This window comes from Tyto alba, unplaced genomic scaffold (genome assembly GCF_018691265.1).
Source record: "Tyto alba isolate M040663 unplaced genomic scaffold, T.alba_DEE_v4.0 Super-Scaffold_48, whole genome shotgun sequence".
NCBI classification, from domain to species: Eukaryota; Metazoa; Chordata; class Aves; order Strigiformes; family Tytonidae; genus Tyto; species Tyto alba.
In genome coordinates, this window is record NW_024881324.1 from 9,382,856 (window position 1) to 9,408,227 (window position 25,372).

The following is a 25,372-nucleotide window of genomic DNA, read 5'->3' on the forward strand; positions in this document are numbered from 1 at the left end:
TACAGGTCTGGAGACCTAAAAGAACTGAGAATCTGACCTGAAATATGTAATAGGTAAAAATAACTTACAGGTAAGAGTCTATTTCTAAAATATTAACAGAAAAAATCACATAATTGTCTCCAAAGGTATATCAGCTGATTAGTACTACCCAAAGACACAGTTCTTGCCCTAAACAGGTACCCTAATCTAAGATGCAAATGAACAGAAATAAAGAAAAGCAGAGGAAAATGTAATACTGGGGAGATTTAATACAATAAAATCTTCAGCTTTTGCAGCCTTTTCAGTATTAATGGCCATTTCTCACAAAGAGAAGTTTGAAGAAAGAGGATGGGAAGAGCACATATTTGTTCTGGCCCAAATTTAATCTCCAGCTAAAACCAAAAAGCCCCACACCACTGCCAAAGCAAAACTGCCACCTCCAACTGTCAAAACATTTCTATGACTGTGTTTAAAATAACTGATAATTGCCTGTCCAGAGTTTTTACCCCAGAAATGCTCCCCTAAAATAAAGAAAATAAACCCCTGTGATTAAAAGCTCTTTGGCATATGAAATAATGAGGTAGCAACAATGAGGTGGCAGTAATGAGGTTATTTTTTGATCCCAAGCTAATTCAAACCATTGGAAGATCATTCCCTAATGTACCAAATAAGTCCTACACACCTCAACTTTGAAAGAACAAAAGAAGAACAAGCCTGAAAATGGGAAAGTGAGATTTTTACAGAACCAAATCCCATGAATGAATCCAGGAAATCTGCATTAAAATCGTAAAAATTTGAAGATAATGTAGGGGGAGACACAGGATGAATTTTACACACTTCCAATGCTAAGTTTACTTCCATTGTACTGAAATCACTCTCACTTAGAAATGAAACTCCATTCAACACACAAATTGTGCCTGAAACAACAAAAAGCAATAGCTTGGCCAAGTTTCCTGACAGATCTGCGGATAAGACCACAAAGCTTTAGTCTACAGGGAAAAGCAGTTGACTTGGCAAGTCTGTCAGAGGCATGCTGACCTTTTTTTCAGAAAAGGTCACCACGGAGTCAGGTTCCTAAACTTCCCAGGGATTCTGCAGCTCTAAAGCTAGGGATCTTTTAGACTGTAGCATCATGATAGACCAAAGCAACATGAATTAATAAACCATGTTTTTCTGATTTCCACAAAACCTTTTCAGAAGCTTAGCGCCAATCAGGAGTCATATCAGTCCACTTCTTGGTGATCAGCAACTGTGACCACTGCTGAAAACCTCAGCAAGAGCACACAAAAACAGCTGCATGTAGGTGAAAGGCTGAAGGTTTCTGGGTTTATGTGAGGAGGTCTGATTGTCTGATGTCTGCTTTGAGCACAATTATGAGAGTTTAGCTTACAGTGCTATCAAGCTGGCTCTTTTTTTACATTCAATGCACTTGAAAAGGAAAAAAAAATCAGTGATTTTTTTTCCCCCCTAATTATTTTTAGTGGAAGAAAAGTGCACTATACACCTCAGACTGCAGGAATCAAGTTCTAAACCATGGCAGATTATAATAAATAGATTTGCTAGACAAGCAAATAGAAAACTTTAAGTTCCACAGCATTTTAAGCAAGAGACTGACAGACCGAAACAGGTCTAACATTGATACTAGGTTAAGTCTTAAATTAGGTGTGCAAAGCCTTTCATTTTTTCAGGGTGCGGCTCACGCATGGAACAATCAAACCAGTTTTTAAAGAGGTAAAACCCCCATAATTAGAACAACTATTTTAAAGAATCATAGAATAACTGAGACATAGAGTTGTAGATGCTGTAAATCTTCCTATTATTATTAATTCCAAAGAAGTGACAGCTGCTTATACTGCTGAACTTTGTGATCATTCTTTTATATTATTGAAATTTTTCTAAAACTGCACTAATTTTATATATATTTATCTAATTTATATATTTATCTTTCATTTATTTTTTTTTTTTTAGGATGCATCATACAAATGGTTTAAATGAGGCAGAAGAAACTACATAAAAAGACCCCTTTCCTGAAATGAAAAATAATTTTGGAAAGAAAAATTTAGGGGCAGGTGGACTAGATGATCTCCAGAGGTCCCTTCCAACATGAACAATTCTGTGGTTCTCTGATAGATATTTTTTTATATATATATGTGTGATATATTATATACCTTATGGTATATACCATAAATGTAATATATATTACACATTATATAATTATTATACATTGTATTTTATATATTCTATATAACATACAAAAAAAAAAAAAGAAAAGCTAATGTGGTTATTTTCTTTAAATAAAGTTACAAACTAAAAACGTATTAGCAAAGAAAAATAGCAAGAGAGAAAAAAGGATATTTCTATGTTCTCGATCACATATTTTAACAGCACACTCTTCAATTCAAGGTGTGTAACAACAACAGAGAAGTAGCTACGGCTATCAGTACCACAAATTGCTTATACAAAATAGATCATTCACACGTGTATATACATATATGTGACAAACCAGTCCCAATATAGTGCTGGTTTATTTGTACTTATCATTCTGCATGCAATCACACCTTTCCAGCCATTCTGAGTTCATGAATACTGCATAAGGGGGGCAGGAGGCGCATTCCTGAAAGATTTTGAAAAGGAGAGACTGCAACTGCTTTTCAACCAAGTATTAACACACCAGGCTGAATCTACCACTGCCGTGTAGACAGTGAGCAATCCCACCCCGTGCAGGTGGAGCGTGGGAGGCAACATCCACAGCCAGTGACTGAGGTTGCTGGGCAAGACGCACACCCACACCCCCACGGCAGCTGCTCCTGCTGCTCCTGCCAATAGCCCCAACATCTGAAGGAGACAAGCTGTCTTCAAAGGTGAGCTGATTCAGCTGCACAAAGGTTTCAGGACATTCTTCCTGACATTTTTGCTAATTATTTGCTGAATTACTGCTACCTCCTACCAACTAAAGGTAGTGTGACTCAGTTGGCTGCCACTGGAGCAGGAGTGGACCCCTCAGGACTGCCACGTGCTCTTTCAAATCAACGGCTAAACTGGTGCTGACTTCAACCACCCTGCAACAAACAGACCTTTAAACCAGAGGCTCGCCCTCAAACAGAACTGGACTAAAATCAGCAGGTGTTTTGCTCAGAAAGGCTCCTGCATGAACTTCCAATTGCTAAAAACAGCCCCAGGACACATGCAGATGCATATTGGCACTGCCTGTTGTCTATTCAGTGTCTGTACTGTAATGTATTTTTGTAAGAGAGCTAAATGCCTCTGAGGATCTGAGCCTTTGCCCATCATCCTCTTCCTGGTTAGTATGAGAAAAAAATGAATATAAATCTCTAATTTTACTTACACATGAAGCTAACTGCTCTAATACTTATTATTTGTTGGTATCCAGCCATCAATCAGAAATGTGGCATGGTAACTCTGAATCTAGGTTTTGGTTGTACGCCTGAGTATGAATATTTGCATTTCAGAAAATGAAGACATTAAAAAGTTTGTGATTAATGTCCTAGAACTGACATCCAAAACGACAACAAGAGATTGGAAAAGTGTAGTAACAAATACCAAAATAACTCGTAAAAGCAAACAAGTAGTAGTCCCTTCTGTTCTGCTTTTATTGATTGAACCGTAAACAACCATACAAGACATACAACCTTTTGGCTGGGGACCTGTATCACACAAAAATCAGGACAACCAATGAACAAATCAACCTCGAACAACTCCCATATGTGGAGCACATCAGGTTGTCTACCAAATTTGTTCAATAACACTAAAAAAGGGGTTTAAGGAAGATCTGCCATGAATGCCATGAGGATTCCTGGGAAAGCTGCACTTCAGAAATATTTCAACTTCTTAAAAATTATCACATCAACACTGGTGAACCATTCTAAATACTGACGGATGACTCAGGAAGAGGGGCTTATATGTGTTGCTCACCACAACTGATGATGTAGATCAGCCTATGGTCCCAAGAATGTTAGTGTGGGGACCATCTTCTCTTCTGTTTCCCTGAAAGGTTTCACTCCATTGTTCCTCCAACACATTTTATTTTCCTTTTATTAAGTGTTGTACGGTAGAACTCTCAACAATTCATTCCTTGCTGTTCCTGAAATGCAGCCCCCAAGACCCCTCCCGATGTAGCCCCTAACTTTGCTTATCACTAGAGGTAGGTATGCAGGAGGTGACAGAAGCCATGGACAAACCACTCCACCATGGTGAAGCAACCAGCCACAGGTAAGCAAAACAGGTTTGGCTGACGATTACAGGCTGAATGAAGCTGGTTGCTGGAAGAGGCTGACATTTCAGGATTGCTCAGCTCAGGTACACACAACAACCTTTTATATGCTGTGGCACAGATGTGCGTCTTTAATACTGGTTTGCCTTTGTAAATACATTCCTCATGGCCACCACAGCTTTCTGGTTATTACCATTTAATGTTTTATAAACACCACAAGATACACCGCTTTGAAACAACACTTTATACAAGCTGCAATGCCACAGTTTAATCTTATACTGGGAAAAGGAGTTGGAGCTGCTTACAACAAGGATTTGGAGATATCCAGCTGGGCAGTAGAGGCAGATGACCTCCTACGGATCAGAAGGACAAAATGGAGCTGAACCTCACTTGGATGCTGAACGGTGTCTCACTAATCTAATGTGTACATCAAATGTGTAACAGTAATCTAACAAAAGGCCTTACAAGTGTTTGCAGGTCACAGATTCTCTGTGAAGGTGCTTCTGGGTTCTTTCCTTTGCATCTAAAATATTTGTATTTTAATCTAAGAGTATATATAGGAACTTGGATTAAAAGCTCTTTTATCAACTATTCATTTGTGTCAGAAATATTTAAAATTGCATTGTATTTACTGTTGAATTTATATTGTACTGTAAGCATTTCTGTTTTCCTTCAAATACTATATATATTGTCAGCCATATTAGCTCAAGGATAAATAACAAATCTTCATTACAGTTCTCTCTTATGCTCCTTTTTTCAATACTCTGTGATGTCAGTTACATTAGTGGAAATCTATACGCAACCAATAGTGTTATTTCAGAGGTATGTAACTTCAGTATACAACTGAACCAGAATCTAAACTGAAGTTCTTATTTATACCAGGGCTTCATATATTTTTAATGTTCATGGTCTAATTCATAAATCAGCCTTAGAGTGTTTTTTTCCTTTCTTTTACTTTATGAAGATACAAGAATGGCAGATTTGCTAGGGGATTAAAAGAGAACTCCAGGATGAATTATTCAGGAGAAGAAACAATAGTCTTTTCTAAAGAAAGTTATAGCTTTCAGAAACACAGTGCAGTATGTACAGAGCCTATTCAAATACAGGAAAGCAAGAAAATAAGAATGAAATAAACGACTGGTTTTGAAACAAAAACATTATTTCTGATACCTAAATCATTGGCCTACATTTACTCAAGTGAAACATTAATCCAGAAATGTTGGGTGAAGTGCTGACCCTGTTAGTCAGTGACAGAACACTCACTGACTTGAGGGGAACCAGGATTTCACCCCATCAATGTCAAATATTTGCAGTTCCTTCTAATTCATTTTAGGCCTTCAATTTAAATATGCTTTGTTCCTTTTCTCTGTTCCTCCTTCCCCTTTTGAAAAAAAAAAAAAAAGAAAGGAAGACAAGAAGATAATCTGGCTACTTGGACTAGATGATCATTGCAGGTCCCTTCCAACTGGAACAGTCTGTTCTATTCTATTCTATTCTACTCCAGTACTTGGCTTGATTTATCCAAAAACCTTTTTTGGCTTTATACTTCCAAAGTTCTTATAAAAGAACAAACCCTACTTTACTCAACAGAGGAAATCCTTCTGCCACAGCTGTATGGTAAAAACAGGTATTGAGAACGGTAGATTTCCGAAAAGGGGCTTGGTCTTAAAAAGCTCTCAGAATATTGCAAAATAAAAAGATGCCACTTCATTTGCCATGGAGAATATGAAAGGCAGAGTACATGACTGTACTAGGCTCTGTGCTGCTGTGCCTGATCAGCTCTTAGTACTTAATCTAGGCAGTCATCATTTGTAAAATAATAATGTAGGTTGACAAAACTGCATATTAATATAAGTAATGTACTGTACCTAGGGATCCTTGCCAACAGTCTCATTTTGCAGAAGGATATAAAACTGAGATATCCTCACTCTTCATGTCCTCCATTGTGGGAAAGGTTGAAGGAGCAGAAGAAAATTCATGCCGCTGTCACTCCCGGCATTCCAGTTCTATATCGGAAAAGCATAAATTACCTCAGTATCTTTCAAGAAATAAGTAAAAGATTTCAAAGACTTACATTCAAAACTCATGGGGTTTCCCCCTCTATTCTATATTAGGGAAGTAAGGGTATTTACAGAAGGTATCTGTCAATAGCTAAATGGGTTCTTACAGGACGAGCCCAAGCATGGTGAATATGGTGAGGTAAAGGTCTTTATTTTCTGCCTGAGTGAACTGATCTAACAGGGACTGAGTGTTTATCTCACTTTCCCCTCACCTATCCAGAGCAGAGGAGCTTGGAGATGGACAAAACCAGGTAGGTACGGCACTGGCAGAATGGGGCAGCAAATGTCACCCAGTAGCTAATCAACTGCTGTGAAAGAAGAGAGGAGTTCTGCCTCCAAGGGGGTTTCTTTGACTCAGCTGGCCTGCAAGGATGGCAGTTGGTGTTGTGCTACTTATGGACCACTGTCTGAATAAGGGCACAGTCTAGTTAAGTGCTTGGAACAACACTAAATATATAACTCATGATATACATTCATCATCTGCCCACATTGCTATTTGATTATATGCTACAAAGTGTTCTCTCTGTAAAAAATTATGTCACCAAGTTATCAACTCATGTGATTTTACCACCAATTTTGCACAATTTTTGTTTTCCTTAAAGCAACTTTTCCTAGAATCAGGTGATTGTATAACTATTTAAAAAAAAAAAAATTAAGTTTCTAGCCCAGTGGATTGTATAGCAAACCTTGGATTCATTACTTGATTATTCCCTGACATCTCAGAAATGGCAACAGAAAGAACCTCAAATATCCCCAGTTTTTTAGAAAAAAAAAAATCATATTATCTGTGGATCTGGATTTTTCAGTACTTCTGCTATACCAACTGTCTGGGCTTTCCTATGCAACAAGAACATTGATCTCAGGGAATCATTAGGAAGTCATCCCAGGAAAAAGTTCAGAGCTAGCCCTATGCTTTCTACCTCTACGGGCTGAAAAAAAATATTTGCAATCTGGATTTACTGGGAAAAAAATTATGCCATGGCAGAACCTCCTCAACAATAAGCAGAAATGGCTCTTACTGAACACCAGACAAGGGATTTTAACCCCTAGCAGAATAGTACATGAAGAGGATGGATGCATTTTACTGATGATGCAGACGCAGCAAGTCTTGACAAGCTCTGATGAGGACATTGATGCCATCATACACATGACGGTGAAAGTAACATAGCAGCAGACAACAAGGAACAGAATGTCATTTAGTAAGAGGGAACTGCAGCTGCAAGAAATCACAGATTTGAACACCAGACTTGCATGCCAGACCCATTTGTGCATTCTGAAAGAGACTGGAGCTCCTGAGGATGCTGGGACATTCTGAATGAGCCAAAGAAGCTGTGGCATGAAGAAGACCACGAAACACTCAGTAGTTTTTTACTTCCAGCAGTATTTGGGGATGCTTGCATTTTCCTCAAACACAGCTGGATTACAAAGCACTGACAATGACAAGGTCAAGAGCACAGACACTTAACCAGCTGCAATTATCCTTCTAAGATGCTTCACAGCTCACACCTGGGGCTGGAACGGTGGCACAGCATCATGGTAAAGCTGTCCTGAAACTGTTGAAGCAGAACTGTATATTCAACTGCTAAGCTGGAAGCAGTACCTCACTTTGTTTAGCTGTACTGATGCATAACTAGAGGACACTGTCAGCCTCTTACAGGATCCCCTGCAGCCTAGATGGAAAGAAAGATGAAAACGGAACTAAGAAGCTCAAACAGAAATGCTAACAATTCTAAACCAGGAAAAATAACATTGACCAATGAGTAAGACTTCATCATTCCTTTTGACTAATGCTTCCATAGGTTTCATACATAGCAAAAGAGTAGTTCAAGGTGACATGATAACACTACACTCACACACCTGAAAATTTTGCTTTCCTTAATCTCTCAGTTAAATCACCCTCAGTAAAAGTTCCTTGCAAATTTCTGTCCGTAATTAGATGAAAAACATGAAACTTCACTTGAAAGCCACATCAAAACCCAGTACTGTATAAAACAGGATTTTTAGCAAAAATACTAGACAGGCCTGTATTTCATGGGAACAAATAGATAGGGCAATGTAAATACTTAGCAGAACTGAGGCCCAAGCCTACAATATTCACTGAGTAGCTTTCCCAAAAGAACAGCTCCACAGAACAGAATTAAACTGCAAAACCACCATTAGTACAGGTAGTCACAAAGATTAGTACTTGTGAGATCAGGACATTTTCCCCTTGGATTCAGCAAAGCCCTTAAACATATACTGAATTATAAACAAGTGAGTAATTCCATCCCTATGCGACAAGCTGCTTAAATACAACTGGAATGCCTAAGTGCTCTGCTACACAACGATGCCATTACTCACATACTTAATGATAAGCACGTGCTTATTATTTAACTTTTTATGTTGCCATGCCTAAAGAGAAGCATACAACTAATTAATGTATAGTTATGAGAGTCCACACCCCCCAGATCTTACTGCATAAAAGAGAATACAAAGAAGAGATGAAAAAGCAGTAGAGTGACATCTGTGAAACTAAAAGTAATTTGAATCTGCCTTAATCTTATTTTACAGGTGATCAGATTGAAGGATGACAGATTCAGCCTTATTTCACACTAGTCTGAAAGAGTAGGAATAGTCCACTTCTTTGGCAGAATCTTCCCTTTTTTTCCTGAGTGTTTTGACACTTGATCTGTACAAGATACCCACAAAGTGCTCTTCACAGATCCATTTAGTTAATTAGCTATATGCTGTTTTTCAAATTCTGAAAATGAAACGGAGCTGATCTGGTAAGTAAAAGGCATCTTGACATGTCCTGAATGCACTTCAACAGAATTTAAGCAGATCTAGCAAGTCACACTACCAAGATTTTCACATGATATTCCAATTTATTTTCACATCAGTAAGTGCTTGTGCAATTTGAATTCATGTTATTATTTTCTGTATTGTCCCGGCAAAGACAGACTTCATGAAATCAAGGAAATAAGTGACAATGTTTGTGGTTTTCTCCAAACTCATCTATGAATCATTTAGATGCTACTTATATCAGTAGGGAAATTTTACTATCATATACATTGAAAGTCCATTTACAACAAATATTAGGAAGGTAAGCATTAACATTTTCAACATTTTTCTTCTGTGAAAAAAACATGCACGCAAATACAAGATGCACCAGAGTATTTTCTTCTACGTAGGTTACAATGTTGTCATTCTACAGAGATTTTGGTAGCCTATTTCCACAGCCTCTGACATGTACTTTGGGATGCCTGCACAACTTTAGAAATACATTCTTCTATAAAAGGGAATAAAACATGCCAGCCTTGGCACAGATCAAAAAATAAAATAAAATAACAAATAAATAAAAATAAAACTAAATAAAATAAATAAAAATAACATTAAATATTTTTTTAAAAGCAAAGTCAAAAAATAAAATGAAAAAAAAAAAAAGTTATATTAAATGCCATACATTATGCTCCATGAGTGTATTATTTAACAGAGTAACTTCCCACAAGAGGTTTATTCATGCACTTCTTGTGTAAGAAGAGCTCCTCATAATTTCAGGAGGACTATAGCATAAATCAGAATTGAAAGGGGTTTTCTGAATGTTTTGATTCTGAAGCTGGTGACCCTGTCCCCACTAAAAGAAGTACACAAATAAAAACCTTTAACTTTTAATGTTGCAATTACTGGCCTTAATATACGTTCTGCATATAAGTCTAAGACAATACATGAATGCATTGTTAGACTGAGGGCAAAGTACTCAGTCACAAAGTCTGATCTTCCAGTCATTCCTTGATCAGTGTTTCATTTGATGACAATGCCAAGCATTTTCAAAATGTGCTTTTTATTGGTGTCCAAACCTTTTTCCTTGAGGGGATGAAACAATAGCAGGTCATCTAGTCAATATTTTTGCACATAGAATATTTTACAAAGTCCAAAACTTGCACATCTCTCATTCCTTTCTTCTCTTTAGGGGGATGTTGCTCAGTCTGACACAGTAACTACAAAGTTCTTTATAAAACTGCCTTTTAAGATTACCTTTATTTAAATAGAAACTGCAAGACTCTCTTCTCTAATGTTTTCAGGTGCTACATCTTAGATCTTTGCTTGCCACTGGGTTTCCCCTATATTATAAGGTCACTTTACAATTAGTGAATCTCCCTTTTTTCTCTTCTTACTGAATTTATTACTTCTTGTTGTTCCCTTTACCTTAGTCTTAGCCTTTTAAATTTGCCAACATTCTCCTGGGGAAGAGAAAAAAGAACTTGTTTGTTTTGTGAAGAAAGCACTGGAAGTAGGGAGCAAAGATGTGTTATAGGGAACTCGTTTTAGATATGTAGGGCATCTGACAGTTTGGTAGCCTCAGAAGACTTGCCATGGAAAGGAAATGAGCAATGTTTTTTCCCCCTTTTCCGTGTGCCTGTGATGTAATAGAATGATGTGGAATGCTTGACTGTGCTCTTACAGCAAGAGCTTGTAAAACTTATCCTAAGTTAACTACATTTTTCTCAAATTAAAATTACATTCTACAGAAATTCAGTTGCATTTATTATCCTAAACTTTCCATTTATCACACTGACAATGCACAGGTGTTGGGATTTTTTTTTTCCTGAGTTGTATGGAATATGGACTTTGAGCTTTAAACTAAATGTAGTAGTTTCACAGTTTCTTAATGCTTTGGGGTTTTCTTTCCAGAAAGAGATCTTCTGGACTTGTTTCTCGCTTAAATAGTTTCTGTGTCCTGTGCATTTTTGCAATCAGGTCTTCAATTCCATCCTACCTTTTTCCCCTTTGGAGGATCTGGCAAGACCCCCCTGGTTTAAAACCTGTGCCATTCTCTTGATTTCATTTGGCTGTTTATACACGCCAAGGAGAAGTAGTTATTTTCACTGCCTGCAGCAAGCTGCAGCACTGATTTTTTGCAATTTCTGATGCCAATTACATTGTCTGCACTAGCGAGTTTAAATCCCAGGCTGATCCTTGTAGTCAGCTTGCCTTTGCTTAATGTTGTCTTTAGGCACGTGAGGTCTGTGAGCTGCTGTCATCTACAGCATCCTTGTGAAGATATGACTTTCCTCAGCCCCCATTTAACTGCTGCACAATTAAAACAAATTTTTGTGCTCCGTATTTTATAGTGGTGTTGTCAAATCACCAGAAATGAAACACAAAGTCTTCTAAAACAAGCTACCTATTTGATAGGGAAAAGTGCTATTGATTTTCGCACAACCACATTGGTTGACTTGAAAAAGATATGTGGTCTTTTTTATTATCACTAACTGATGAATTATTTTTCCATTCAAGAACAAACTGTTCCATTAGGGGCTGCGAATGCATGGTCTTCTCCTCGAGCAGAAACCAGCTCACTGGATACTTGGAGGAGCCGCAGATTTCAGGTGAATGATCAGATGCCCCTTGGGACCATGTGGTGACCACAAAACACACATGCCCCTGTTTGGGCAGGGGCACGGACTAGCGTGAAGCCCACAGAGCCAGACAAACCGGGCCTAGGCTCGAGCGTTCGCCAACGGGGAGAAGTCCTGGTTCCATGGCTGTAGCGATTGAGAGCAGTAACCCCGCTGCAGGCCCAAGCTGCGGCCGCGCTCGGGCTGCTGCGGTTTAGCCAGGCTCGGGGGTAGACAATCCTCGGTGTTGGCGAGGCCGCCCTCAGCCTGCCCTGCCGCGTAGAGGGGTCTCCCCGTTTCCCCCACCAGCCCAAGCTCTCCTTTCCCAGAGCGGGCCAGGCCTGGGTGGCGTGGGGTGCTCGGTGGGCAAGCGGGGCCACCGCGCCTGTGGCCCTGGGTGGCCCTACCCTGGGTGCCTGCGCTCTCCCCGGCTCCTCCGCCACGCTCCACCACTGCCATTTCCTCGCAGGCTCCGCCGCCGAGAGACACCTCTCCCTCTCTCTCTCCATTTTCACACTCCACCCACTTTTGGCTTTCTTTCTCCATCTCTGCCACCGTCTCTCTCTCTTTCTGGACTTGTCTTTATTTGGCACTCCCGGAAGCCGCTGGCCATTTCTCTCCCTGCCTGCCCGGGCAGCTGATGTGACTGACTGACACCGGCTCCCGCTGAGGAGGAGGAGGAGAAGGAGGAGGAGGAGGAGGGAGAGCAGCGGCGAGGCGAGGCGAGGCGAGGGAGGGGGGGAGCGAGTGACCGGCCACGGATTTTCATTGCAGAGAGGAGGGGGAGGAAAAAAAAAAAAAAAAAAAAAAAAAAAAAAAAGGGCTACACACGGGTCATCAAAACAGGTAACTCAAGATCAGGCGGCGGCGGGAGGGGCGGGAAGCGGGGAGCGGCCCGACCCCTCCAGCCCGGGCTGGCTGGGGCGGGCCCGGCGCGGCGCGGCCGGGGCTGTGGGTGCGCTCGGTGGCAGCGGACATCTTGGGGGGGGGGGGGGGGGGGGGGGTGGCGATGGGGGGATGTGTTCGGGTTGGGGCGAGGAGGGGTGCAGGGCGGCGGCGGAATTCGGTGAGCGGGGCAGTGCCCTGGGCGCTATCTGGGTCAGGGCCCCGCGGCCGTGCCCCTCAGCTTCCCTCCTCTCACCTGCGCCGGGCTGCGCACGGAAAGCCTCCCCTTCCCCACCCCCCCAAGTGCGAAGAGCCGCGGGGGGGGGGGGGGGGGGGGGGGGGGGAGGTGGGATTGGGGGGCTGGTGTGGAGGGGAGGAAAAACCCGAGCGAAATACCACCCACAGCCGATGAGGGATCCTCTTTGGGGCTGAACCCGCACCTCCTCCGCCGAGCCCGCGGTCAGCGCCGGCGGCAGCCCTCGGTGGCTCCCGGGGGTGCGTTCGGCTGTGCCCCAGCCCGGCTTTCCGACAGGTTCTTAAAAATGCCCTCCGCTTGTTTATGCAGACCTGACTCTGTCAAGCGATGCCAGCCTTGAACTCTCTTAATCAGCGTAAGATGATCTAATTTTGAGGGAGGCAGCTGTAGTGCTGGTGGGTAGCTGGGCTCCGAGTCCTCGGTTCCCCCCCGCGCTTGGAGCCAGAGGTATGTATGTGGTGGGGGTGACTGAACAGCCTGCGGGTTTAGCCCAGAGTAAAGGGTTAAACAGCATTTTAGGGTGAGAGATCTGAAGACAGAATATACACCTTTATAGAAAGATACATAGGGGGTTCTGCAAATAGCAGACGACGTTCAGAGGGGGCAGGAGGAAGGCAGAAATGAAGAACTGTGAAGCTGAGATGCTGCATTTTGCAATAACTTGACATCTGAAAGGAGTACTCCCCCAGAGACGCAGCCAGCACAAAGCCGAGGAGAACTTGTCGTGACCCCACCTAAAAATGTGAAATCTGCCCTTTGCTTCGGGGATGGCTATAGATCTGTATCTTAGCATTGCAGGATCAACAGTGAGGATTTTTATCAAGGAAAATTCAGGTTTCATAACATGTAGGGGCAGTCGTAAAAACAAAGACCATCTGGGGATGAAAGCTTGCTTTATGTGCATTACCTAAATGTTGTTGTTTTCCAATGATGGAAAACGTTTTCAGAAAAAAACCTACACAGAGGCCAGTCTGTTAGGAAATAGTTCGAAGGAGTCTGTTTAGGAGGGGTCTGGGTAGGATCAATACTGCAAATTTTTGTTAATTTATTTCTGAACCAAGCAAAAATGGCAGTGGTTCATAGACTCCCATGTTTCATTGTTCTGTGAAACTGTAATCCGGAAACTAGTCCTACTTCAGAAATGTAACTTCAAAAATAATCTAGAATAGCAAAGTGGTAGATAGAATGAGTTGAAACCCAATACAGTACTCTCAAAGCTGGCCTTTTAAGATGTTACTGTGAGTTGGATATCCTAATCTTATGCAAATTTTATCCTAGCATTTCCTTTCAATTATTATGCAAATGATAATAAACTTTTTTCTGATTCTGTACACTTTCCACACAAGGATTGCATAACAGTGTTTGATTCTATTTTGAGCAGCTTTGCACAAGAACAAAGGCAACCCACCTTCTGTAGGAAAGCCAGGCACATGCAACAATATGGCCCTTTTTGGTTTTGGGCATAGCAAAAATGCTAGTCTTCAGAATATTCTGATGATTCTATTTGTGTCTTCCCCCTCAAACAAATGCTGCTCAGATGTGGAAGGTGGACAGGCACAACTCCAAATGTAATGAATAAAATATGTTTTCTCAATTAAATAAAAATGAAGAGGATGTGCATTATTTACTATTACAGTAGAGCCAACCTATGACATGTTTTCATTATTCTTTGTCAGCTATGCCGCTCACTTCAGTGGAAGAAAGGGCTTCTTGATATTACCATAAGAAGCAAGGGTACTAAGATTACATGTATTAAATGCTCCCCCAAATCATTAGATTTTCTAATCCCAGTGTATAATCTTTATTAACCATGTAAAATATATTGAGGATGCTAAATTAGGGAAAAAAAAATTCTCCCTGGATTAAAATTCATGTGAGTCTGAATTAGCAGGTGTTGGGAGAGAAGCAGAGTGCAGCAGGGAGGGCTGAAAACCAGAGGGATTGTATTCAGCTCCCAGCCTTGATGTTGACTTGCAACATTACCTGGAGCAAATCAGATAATCTGTGTTTCAATCTGTGGCTTGTCAGTGACAGTAACATTGCAAGAGGTTTGAACTATAGAGTGAAAAATGGTGAACTGCCAAATATGTTAAAGAAATATTCTTTGTGGTTCTGCATGATTTTTCACATCGTGCAACAGCAGCAAACTCAATAGTTGCAGTTGCTGCCTACTAGAACATCTGACTACATGAAAGAGAACATTCTTTATTTATGATGGTTATTGGGGCAAGACCAAAGAAACACCTAAAATAAATCAGGTATAAATTATTGCAGTTATTTGGACAGCTGTTTTATCATGAACTGTTTAAAAGATTTTGCTGGATGAAGCACTCCCAATATATTAAAAAAAAAAATTCCTTTCTCTAAAATTTTAAGTGCATCTTTTGCAATAGGGGGAGCAATTTGGAACTTGTCACGTCCCTGAGGTACAGTCAGCTCCAGTTGCTCACATATTTTTGAAGAACAAGTAATTTTGGCAGATATGGTTTACTGACTCTTCAGATAAGAAATGCTTTGAACTCTAAAGGCTCAGCTATTCTTCAGAATGTCACCACTAGCACCATAGCAGAATATCAGCACCTTTACTAAGCAGTGTACATCGAAATGACAAAAGGGCATATAAGCACGGCTGCATCTACAGCAGAGGTTCTGCTGATTCAGCTAGTTCAGCAAGGGTATGGGTTTTGGGGTTTCTTAAACCTCAGTGATAATTGTCACCATGTTAACAAGACTTTATGGCATAGACATGGCCTTAGTCCATACACATACTGGCTACTGTTGTCGTCATTTCACCTGTGTATGTAAGGTGTTCTGACTATGTCAAATTTCAGGGACTTTTTGTTACTAAAAAGGTCCCATTGAGACTATTTTCCTGAATATGTGCTAATGGAAATTGCTCTGTCTGACCCACAATTTTTCAGAGACTAGCAGGCTAAAGAAATTTCTTGTAAAATCCAAAATACCAGTGGTAGTAGTATGCTGGGAATCAAAGGCTTAATGCTTCTGTAGCGTATATAAAAAAACTCAGGTACATAATGTGCTCAAGTACATAATTGAATAGTGTCATATTTTTCCAAAAAGACATACTCAGATCCTATGCATTAAAGTTACGTTTTGTATTAGTCTAAACACTTAATGAATTGCCTTTTGGAAGGAATGCAAAGAATGATTCACATTTTCATGTGTAATCTGTCATTGCTTAGAGAGAAGAAACAGAATAATTCACCTAACAGCTCTGGGTCCTCTAAGGCAACCATTGTAGAAAAGGCTAACTTTACAAGCATCTAAGATGGGTCCAGTTTGATCTTTCTGGGCTTCATGATACCACACACCGAAACAGAGGAGGGATAAACAGGCAAATGTCTCAGATCTTATAAGTGACCAAGGCTGCATGGATTATCATTGAAACTCAGGACCTCTATGTAGTAACCAGGTTATAGCAGGAAATAGAAAGGTCTTTTTTAGTAGCAGGTGGCCCATTTCATCCTGAATCAGAAGCAAAGGCACAAGCCATTGCAACGCTAGCAGCATTGCAGAATCAGTGGGCTGAATTTTAGAATGGGAGATGGGCGAAGGCCTTGAGTTTTTGTGATCGGTCAAGATCACAAGATGAGCTGCAGAGCAAAGGGAGTGCTCAAATAGCAAAAAGTTTGCTTCAGCCCTCCTGGCTGCTGCCATGCTGGAGGAAGAGCCACAGGGTGCAGACTGAGCAGGGCAGCCACCATGAGCCTGAGACCAACAGAGAAGTTGAGATCATAGTTGCAGCAGGATGTTTTGGAAGGAGCAAGAAGGCTAGCTAACTTGGCTGAAATCAAGCCCAGCTATTCAGGCTTTGGCGTAATACAGATATACAGGAGAGGTAGGATGTGGACGTGTTGTCGTGAAAGGCCACCCTCACAGCAAACAAAACTGTTACTAACCTTGGTACTGAATAACTGAATACAGTCTCATCTTTTCTGCAGATGTCATTTCATAGTTTGTGTTTTTAGAGGCTGCAACACTATCTATTTCATTTTAACTTTCCCCCTTTGCTTTTTCCCTTTCACATCCCAGAAGTACTGAAACACTCCATAAGGGTTTGTCTTTGTGGAGTTTACCCTTTTGGACAGTGCAAATTCAATGCGGTTGGAACCATAGCATAAAGAATCATACTGTTCAGTTATTATGAACTGAACTGAAGCTCCTTAATAAAATCAATGCCTGCATGCAGTATTTTCTTGGCTCCACAAGGCAGCCTGCTTACATACAGTAATTGGACTTGTGACAGGTAATTAAATGGCTTGTAAGGCCTTTAGGATGCTTGATTACATGAAAAACACCACATTAATACATAGTAAATGAGGTGGCTAAGAACACTGTGTTTCTGTTGATTGGAGAGATACTAAAACTCTCACACTTCATTGGAGGGAGAGAAGAAAATAAAACCAAGACAAAAGACTATGAGCAGTGGTGACATAAAAAGGGAGCATAAAAAGAATAGGAGAATGTACTTAGAAACTGGGTTGCCTTGGTTATTTTAAGTCAATCATGCTCACACAGACTGTCAAGTCTTGACTGCTTCAGTGTATCATTAAATAATGAACTTGTTCTTTGTGATCACAAAATTGGTAAGACAGTCAAAATTATTCAGCAAGGGATATGAGCTCTTCACAGAACTTACATATAATTAGAAAGTGAACTGATATTTCAGGAGATACTAAGCACATACATGAACACATGACATATTTTAAAGAATTCATATTAAATTATCAGAGGCCTAACCACAGTCCATGCATTTATTACATTGACTTGTAGACACACAGCTTGACGTGTGCAGTTGCTCACCCATAATTATGGGACTAAACTAGGATGCAATAAGAAATATAAAATCCGTCAACAGTCTTAGGGGTACTTGTCAAAATAGAGATTGTTTTACAAAGCAGTTTTGTAATATTTTTTAAACAGTGGGATACAAAAATGCCTCCATTCCTTTCCTGCATGTTTTTGTAGACAGCAGCCTGATCACTGTGAGAGGGCAAGAAGCAGAGGAAGAGCCAGAATGCAAACAGAAAAGTATGTTTTGTGGTACCAACAGCATAAATCCAGATGAAGGAAAAAACAGGCTAAATGGAAGCAGTTCAACATAAACCTGCTTTTTCCTCTTCTACACAAAAATCTTTTTTGCTTATAAAAAATAACCCCTTAAAAACAGAGGGTATGCCAAAGAGAGAAGTCCACAGACAAGATAATTTAGAGAGCACACTCTTACACACAGCAGCAGAGGACTCATTCATAGCATATCAGTGGTTTTAACACACACACACACTGAGCTATAGGCAGAAATATGAGTAGTATACTAGAGCCAGCCAAGACTTCAACTTATCAGTCAAAATGGGATACCCATCCACAAAAAGCAGAAGTCTCACAGACATTTTTGTCTTTTTGCTATCCCAGGTATAATACTTTTCCATTTTAACAACAACAACAACAAAAAAAAAAGTTGCCAGAACTCTAATATTGTTAGATATACAAGACTATCTCTTTTACTAGGATAATTTTTTAATTTATCTATAATTAAAAGATCATTGTTTCCAAAGGATCTTGTAGCAGATCTAGGTGCTAAACAAGAAAAAAAACACCACCAAAGGCTGTGATTTGAACCCTGGATCATTCTGCTCACACAGGGCTTTACTAAGAGGTCTTCTGGTTTAATCCAGTTTGACATCAGTTTGACAAGCCTCTGTTTACATTCCTCCCATACAGCTAATGGGAAAAAAACCCACAAACCATACAAGGTAATGTTTCTGTCTGTCTACAAGCACACACTTTCTTCTAACCAATACTCCTTTGCTTTGCATTCTCCACCCAAAATCTTTTATGGTAGTAACCCAAATAGCTTCAGGGGCTCCTTGTTACCACTCAGCCAGTACGAGGCAGCTTCTGAACTCTTGCCTGGGAATGAGCAACCCCTGAGGCCCCAGGCCAGTGGGGTTTCATTGTCTGGAGCAGAATGGGGTGCAGCAGGAATTTGGGTCTGATGCCAGAGGTGGCAAAAGACTGCCCGCTCAATGCAGCTTGGAGTTGGTACATATATTTGAATGGCAGTGTAGGAAAGCTAGCCATTGCAGGCTCACGCTGACTGTGCTTGAAGTGCCGTAAGACGCTTTTGGAATTTGAGAGGATGTTCAGGAACTCATATGCATTTCCTCTCCCTTGATATATATTGATATCTATTGATATATATTGATAGGTATTGTAGAGGAGAACTCTTAGAGGGCATAGTACTTTGGATCTACAAAATATTCATGACTGGCTCTCTGTTAGTACCAGCTGGCAATCTAGGTTTCTGTGTATTTTATGTCACAACTCAGTAGCAATTTATTAAAAGACTATGAGAGAAAGCACCTGTGCAGGCTGCTGTCCTTTCAGTAAGACTGTGATTTTCCAATCAGTGTAGGAATGTTAGATATAATTAAAATGCTGCATTGCTGCCTGTATTCTGTTTTAGACAACTGCCTTGCTTTGGCATAGAGAAGAAAAGCAAAATATGACCTGTAGCATATCAGATGATAAGCACGAGTGAGACCTGGCTTAATTTTTCAGATGCAAAGTGGATTTGGAAGGACCACTACTCAGGTGAAAAAAAAAATAAATGAGCAAGTTACTCCTTTTTATTCTAAATTAATTCTAGGAAGTGAAACAAACAATAGAACTTTATGTCTTGCTGATGTTTGTCAGAATAATATCATACTTTACAGGGTGGCACCATTCCTGTGTTCAAACCTACCATTTTTACATTCCCGATAAGTCATCATATGTGTATTTTTTCCCCTTATGCTACTATACTGCTTTTCCCTGTGGGCTCGTTACAGCTTGTTTCTTCTTGAGAGAGAGCAGTATGGTTCTCTGTTGTAAGTCATATACAGTGATAACAGGAATAGTACCTGTGTGTTTTGGCTTCCTGTTTGACTGCTATTTGGGATGAGTATGTCAGAGAATTTTAGTCTACAGACAAGGGTTTTTTTCCCTTGATAATAGATAAATGGTGCTTTGAGACAGCTGTCAAATTGGAGAGATAAGCAGTGATATTATCCCAAGGCCTGTCTATAAAAAGAGATCAGCTTTTTGGTCTTCAGCATGCCTTCTTTCTGTATGGTTTTGGCTTCACTTCTTTTGGGGAAGAAATGACAGATGGTAGTATTGCCACAAGCCTTTAGCACTCCCCAAAAGATATCACTAACAGTAAACAGGGCAGATCTGTGGGTCTCTTATTTTTTGTGCACTAAGGACTGTTAACAATGACAACATTTAAATGACCATCAGTAGATGTGGGTTAACACCTTTCCTGGATCTTAGTTGACTTTATTTTCAATGAAGGGCAGCGTACTGTACCAAGAGAGCAACTGGATACAGGATTACGTGGGAGTTGAAGTACTATTGGCTTTAGCTCCTTATAGGTGGTCAACATCAACTACAGGAAAGATACAGGATTAACCCCAATAATCCACTTAAAGATGAAAGCTTTAATTAAAATCCTAGTGGAGATGAGATAGAGAATGTGTCTTGATGTAAAAATGTGCTTTATGGGAGTGGAAGCATCCCATAGACATATTTACATCCTCTTTACTTTCCATTAACATGCAAAGATTTTATTTGGCACTGTAAGTAGACAGGTCTTATTATTTATTTATAATATAAGCTCTGATGCTATATCACACAGACAGTATCTTCACAGATTCAAGCTGTACCATTCGTGTTCTGACTCCTTTTGAGCTGTGGCTTTGTGGTGTCGGTTTGACCACGCAGAGTGCAGTGTGGAATAATAAGTAATCAGATGAACAGCTGAATATAGGCCAAGAAAATGCTGAAGGTTGTCACAGTATGAGCCAAATGCATGAATCCCTAAATACAGGCAAAGATGTCAATGTTTAGATTGAGAATGGATGAAGAGAGTTGTCATGCTATTGCTTAGTGGAGTCTTTACTTCAGAACAGTAACATTCACTCCAGTCTTGTTTGTAAGATAGATACCCAGTCAACTGATGGTAAAGCGAAGTGTAAATGCGAGGTTATTATATGTACAACTGATTTGCTCTTGTAGTGTTATATACGGTAGAGACAAAAGTATACCTTCACTCTATTCATACATGACAGGGTATACTGGTATACTGTGTGTGTACTTATGGGCATACATATATATAAGTATAGATACAAATACCATGTAGTCATGAATGTGTGAGTACATGGATAAAAAGGTAGGTTCGGTGTAAACATAATGATTGAGGCATTCTTAAGTGTAATATTCCTTATAAAAACAATAAAAACCTGGCATCCCTAATTTTATGGTAAAAATGGTTCCTACTTCTGTCTAGAAAGACTATAACAATGTATTATTCTGTGATTGCCTCTCTGGTGATACCTGCTTTTGGAAGAACAACGTTGTAGTTCTCCAGCTAATGGAAATAGAATAAAGCTGTGAAGAATATAGTGAGCAAAAGACTATGATGCAGCTGGAAAGTGTTGCATAAAAATGTCCATAGGGTTAGCGTTGGGTTATTTTCTTGAGCTTCTGGCACTGTAATCCATATTCTTAGCATATTACAGAGGGCAGTTGGTTGGGTAGAACATTACAAGTCTGATCATTTGTGAGATTCCTCAGACCTCCAAGTGTGTGCAGTCAAACATGTTAGGTTTGTAGTCAAACAGCTGGGTCCATCCACAGGCAAAATCAGGCTGAAGAGGCCAAAAAGTAACAGGTCTTCCAAAGACATTTGTGTATGTCATCAAGGAAAATTTTAAGGCAGATGAAAAAAACCCAGTCTGTATCTTCAAATAAAGACAAACAGGAACTATACTGGAAATATACTTTAAAATACTGATGAAATGAGTTGACTGTATGCTATGTTAGATCAGACTGACTTTAGACTGGTTTAAAACATAACTTTTAAAACAGACACTATTTTAGGCTTTTATGTAGCAGGGTAAAACATGAAAAGAATGTGTCCAAAATATTATTGAGGATTAACAGTGCTTCAAGAAAAGGTTTAATATTCTTACAAAAGTTTGAACATTTCAGAATCTGTCCTGATACTTTCATCTCATTCCTGCCAAGATACTTGTAGCCTTACAAAAAGTTAAGGTGTTTTTTTGAAAAATTAATTGATTTTCCAAACAGAATAGCATGCATTTTCAGTATAAGCAAAGACAGCCCCTCTGAATTTTGACAGTGTTTATGTGCACACTCTCTAATGTTGTCCTCTTTTGGGGGTTTGCTTTTTTATTTAGTGTAAATAGGAAAAACCCATAAATTCCAGACAAAACTTTCTCATGAGAATGGTTCTCCTGAGGGTTTCTCGCTGTAAAATCTTCTGCTTCACTTTTAGGTCAAACACAAACCTCATTATATTTATAGGGTAAAGTCTGAAGGTCCCACCTTGTTTGACAGGCAGCATGACTCAGCACAAGAGCTCTGCATGTGTTTCCACAGCCCTGGTAGCTAATCTTCTCTTGCACTTTAATTTTAAAAATGAAAATACTGTTATTTGTTTTATTCATAAGAATTATTGCTACTAATCTGTAAATAAAAAAGGCTCTTCTCGTGTTACTTTACTTTTTAAGTATAACATTTAGGTGTTCTGCCCTAATGGGTATGGGGATGCTGAAGCACCATTGTTTTGGTTGCTAGTGTTGCACAGTATGGCAGAGTTTATTGGAATCTACTATTACGCTTTGATACCTCTGAAACACTAGGGCTTCTAGCAGGCTGTTCATTAGGAGCTAATACATTGACACACCCAGTCCAGGTATGCCTAATGCCTAACCTTTCTAGTCCACAAGCCATACAGGGAGCGGTGCCTTGTGGCAGAGCACCACAGGGCAGGGACCCCAGAGAGCTGCTGACCAGCTGCTCGCCCCAGCCGGGGATGGGGGTTCCCCCGTTGCCCCCCACTTCTCAGCACCTCAGTGCTGGGCAGGGGACGTAGCCCAGCGTGGGAGCCGAGCTGGAACTGTTTGCAAGGATCATGTTAATCAAGAGCCGCAGATCACCCCCCCACACCCCTTATTGTATGTCACTTAGCAGAATAAAACACTCACAACCTTAAGTGAGGAACATGTACAGTAAACGTGTTATATTAAAAGATAGGGGATTTAAACATAGCGTTGTCTTTGCTTATATAACTGTTTCTCAGTCTGAGGTGTATATAGCACTGTGTTCCCTGAGACACTGGCTCGTATTCAAAAATGTCAATGCCTACACTTCCTGACATGTAAGCAAGCATATAAGCACGTGTGGGGAAAGAAAGTAACATGTGAGTTCTTAAAAATTTAACCTAATTTCTATTTCATTTTAAATCAAAAGCACTGTAGCAGCAATGCACAAGCAGGCCCCTGGATTTTTTTTTCTTTCCAAAGAAAGTGCTTGATTTAAAAACCTTGGGAAATACTGATTCATATCAGGTACTTTCATAAGAAAAAAGTTAAGTAACGGGAAATCGTATCAGAAGAATAAACAGAAGACCTTCTTGGACTCTTGTGTAATCTTCAATGAAGTGGCAGAGTCTTACTACAAAGCATAAAAGACTGAGGCAAATTTTAGACTACCTTTTCAAAAATCAGGAGGTATACATTTAAAGTCTGGCTTTCAGTCAAGCTTTATTAGGGTCTGTATTTTTGCCTCTTTAAATGGCTGATGCTAATCAGTGTAGGCCTACGTTTTTACCAGTGACATTTATAAATATTTCAGCCATCTCGCTATCTGATTGAGAGCATACACATATATTTGTCATAATTTGTACATGTATAGACTGTCCAAAGGTGTGCTAGCAGTGGTTTGAATCTGCTGTTTACAATGAAAAACCAGGGCTGAGTACTGATCATATTCCCTGTTGACAAAGAAGCAAGTTACTGTATGTCAGCTGCTTCACTGCAACTTCTTATATGCCAGAAAGACAATACTGAAGAAAAAAAGTATTATCGTAAGAGCTGTTGAAAAATACAGCCACAAAACGAACAGAACTGTAACATGAAATAAAGCATGGGCTTTACTCAGAGGGATCTAACTTTGTTTCTATCCTTAATGATTTTTTCAGAATGGCAGAGACTCATGGTTTGATGGAGAGACTGGAGAAAGCAGTGACTCGACTTGAATCATTATTTTCGGATTCACACAGATCTGGTGGAATGGAGTATGATGCCATTAATGGAGTCAATGGAAGTAAGTCTGTTTTTTTTAAGTACCATCTCTCTGTTATTAAAAAATTGCAAGTAGCACATGTGTTTGTCTTCTAAGAGGGAGTTCAATGCCACCCTTTATGAATTCTGTATCAAAAGAAAAGAGTATTTTAAAAAATTAATTTAGAAATGTCACAAACTTAGTCATACATATAATTCTAAATTAATATAACCTAGAAAATTCAAGATTTGACTAGTCTCTTAAATATACTGTTCATATTTCAAGCTTTATCACTTTTTCCCTTTTAGCATTTGTATTGTTGTAGGTAACTCACCAGATGAAAATGTCTGCTCAAGCCCAATTAGCAGAAGAAATGAGACATCCCCAAAATTTACAGCATAAATATTCCTGAAGAAGCCACCAATATAAACATTATTTGCCAGATCTCTGAATTTCACAGTGCGGACCTCATTCATTTAATTGTTTAATATCCTCAAGCAAATATGAGTTTGTTCATAAGCATTTGCTTGCTAAGGGCTGCCACGCATCCCTGGCCTTATGTTGTTACCTCTTCAGCTTTCCCTTCTCAAGTGGATCTCCAAAGCACTACATTGGAGAATACACCAAAAAAGTCTATCTTCATTTATTCACATCGCACCTCCAAATCGTATCTTTTCACCCCTTAGTTTTTTGTTCCTGAAATTTACAGGGTAAATAACCTTATAAATGTGGCAGTTCTAATATTGCCTGAACAGAGGTGCCCTTTCCTTTCCCTGGAGCTTGTTTTTTCACACAGAACTCCAACATACATCTTTTTATTAGCTTCATGTCCTTTTCTGTCTGTATTCCTTGGCCCTTTCCCACATTCTCCAGAGACAAGCACATCCTGGGACAGACTCAGTTGCTGTGCAGAAGCTGCAGAACAAGCAGAAAGTTGCAGGCAGCTTCCTTCCTGACACAGAAGCAAGTCAGTGCATGTCAGCTGCTTTATTGTCCCTATATGCCAGCCCTTACCCAACACGTGTGAGGGACCTTCCCCACAGTCACGCGTGCCCTGGGCCTACACGCCGGCAGCTGCTGTGGAGGGGCTGACTGAAAGCAGCGTGTTTCTGGCAGGAAGGGAGCGCCTTCCAGCCGCCTTCCAGAGCCGATGAGTTAGCCCCTCGGAGGAAGCTTCAGTAAGAAAATGCTTACAGTCCAGAGAAACCCTAGATGGCTACTAAACCATAAAGTGAAGTCACGGATAAACACGATCCATGTACAAACTGACAAATAAATAAATCACTACTAGGAGATCTACATTTTTAAAAAATACAAGCTTCGATCCTATAATGAATCCGTTTAGGTGAATCTCTGTGTTAATCCAGAGCTCAGTACTGTACAACCAGGGCTGCTTTCAGAACAGGAGATGAACTCACCGTGTGAGGTACTG

The 25,372-nt window shown here is 40.1% G+C and overlaps 1 protein-coding gene across 2 annotated transcripts in view; it reads left to right on the top strand.

Annotated features, from left to right (window-relative positions):
- The first annotated feature begins 12,127 nt into the window (after positions 1 to 12,127).
- Positions 12,128 to 25,372, top strand: part of CAP2 (cyclase associated actin cytoskeleton regulatory protein 2) — a 71,139-nt gene continuing 57,894 nt past the window's right edge. The window contains exons 1-3 of one of the 2 annotated variants that reach the window (XM_032987755.2): positions 12,129 to 12,494; positions 13,099 to 13,236; positions 23,858 to 23,982. In XM_032987755.2, the coding sequence (XP_032843646.1) occupies positions 23,859 to 23,982 (124 nt within the window). In that variant the 5' untranslated portion in view covers positions 12,129 to 12,494; positions 13,099 to 13,236; position 23,858. Of the gene's footprint in view, positions 12,495 to 13,098; positions 13,237 to 23,857; positions 23,983 to 25,372 lie in introns of both variants that reach the window. The other variant, XM_032987757.2, reaches the window with a different exon arrangement.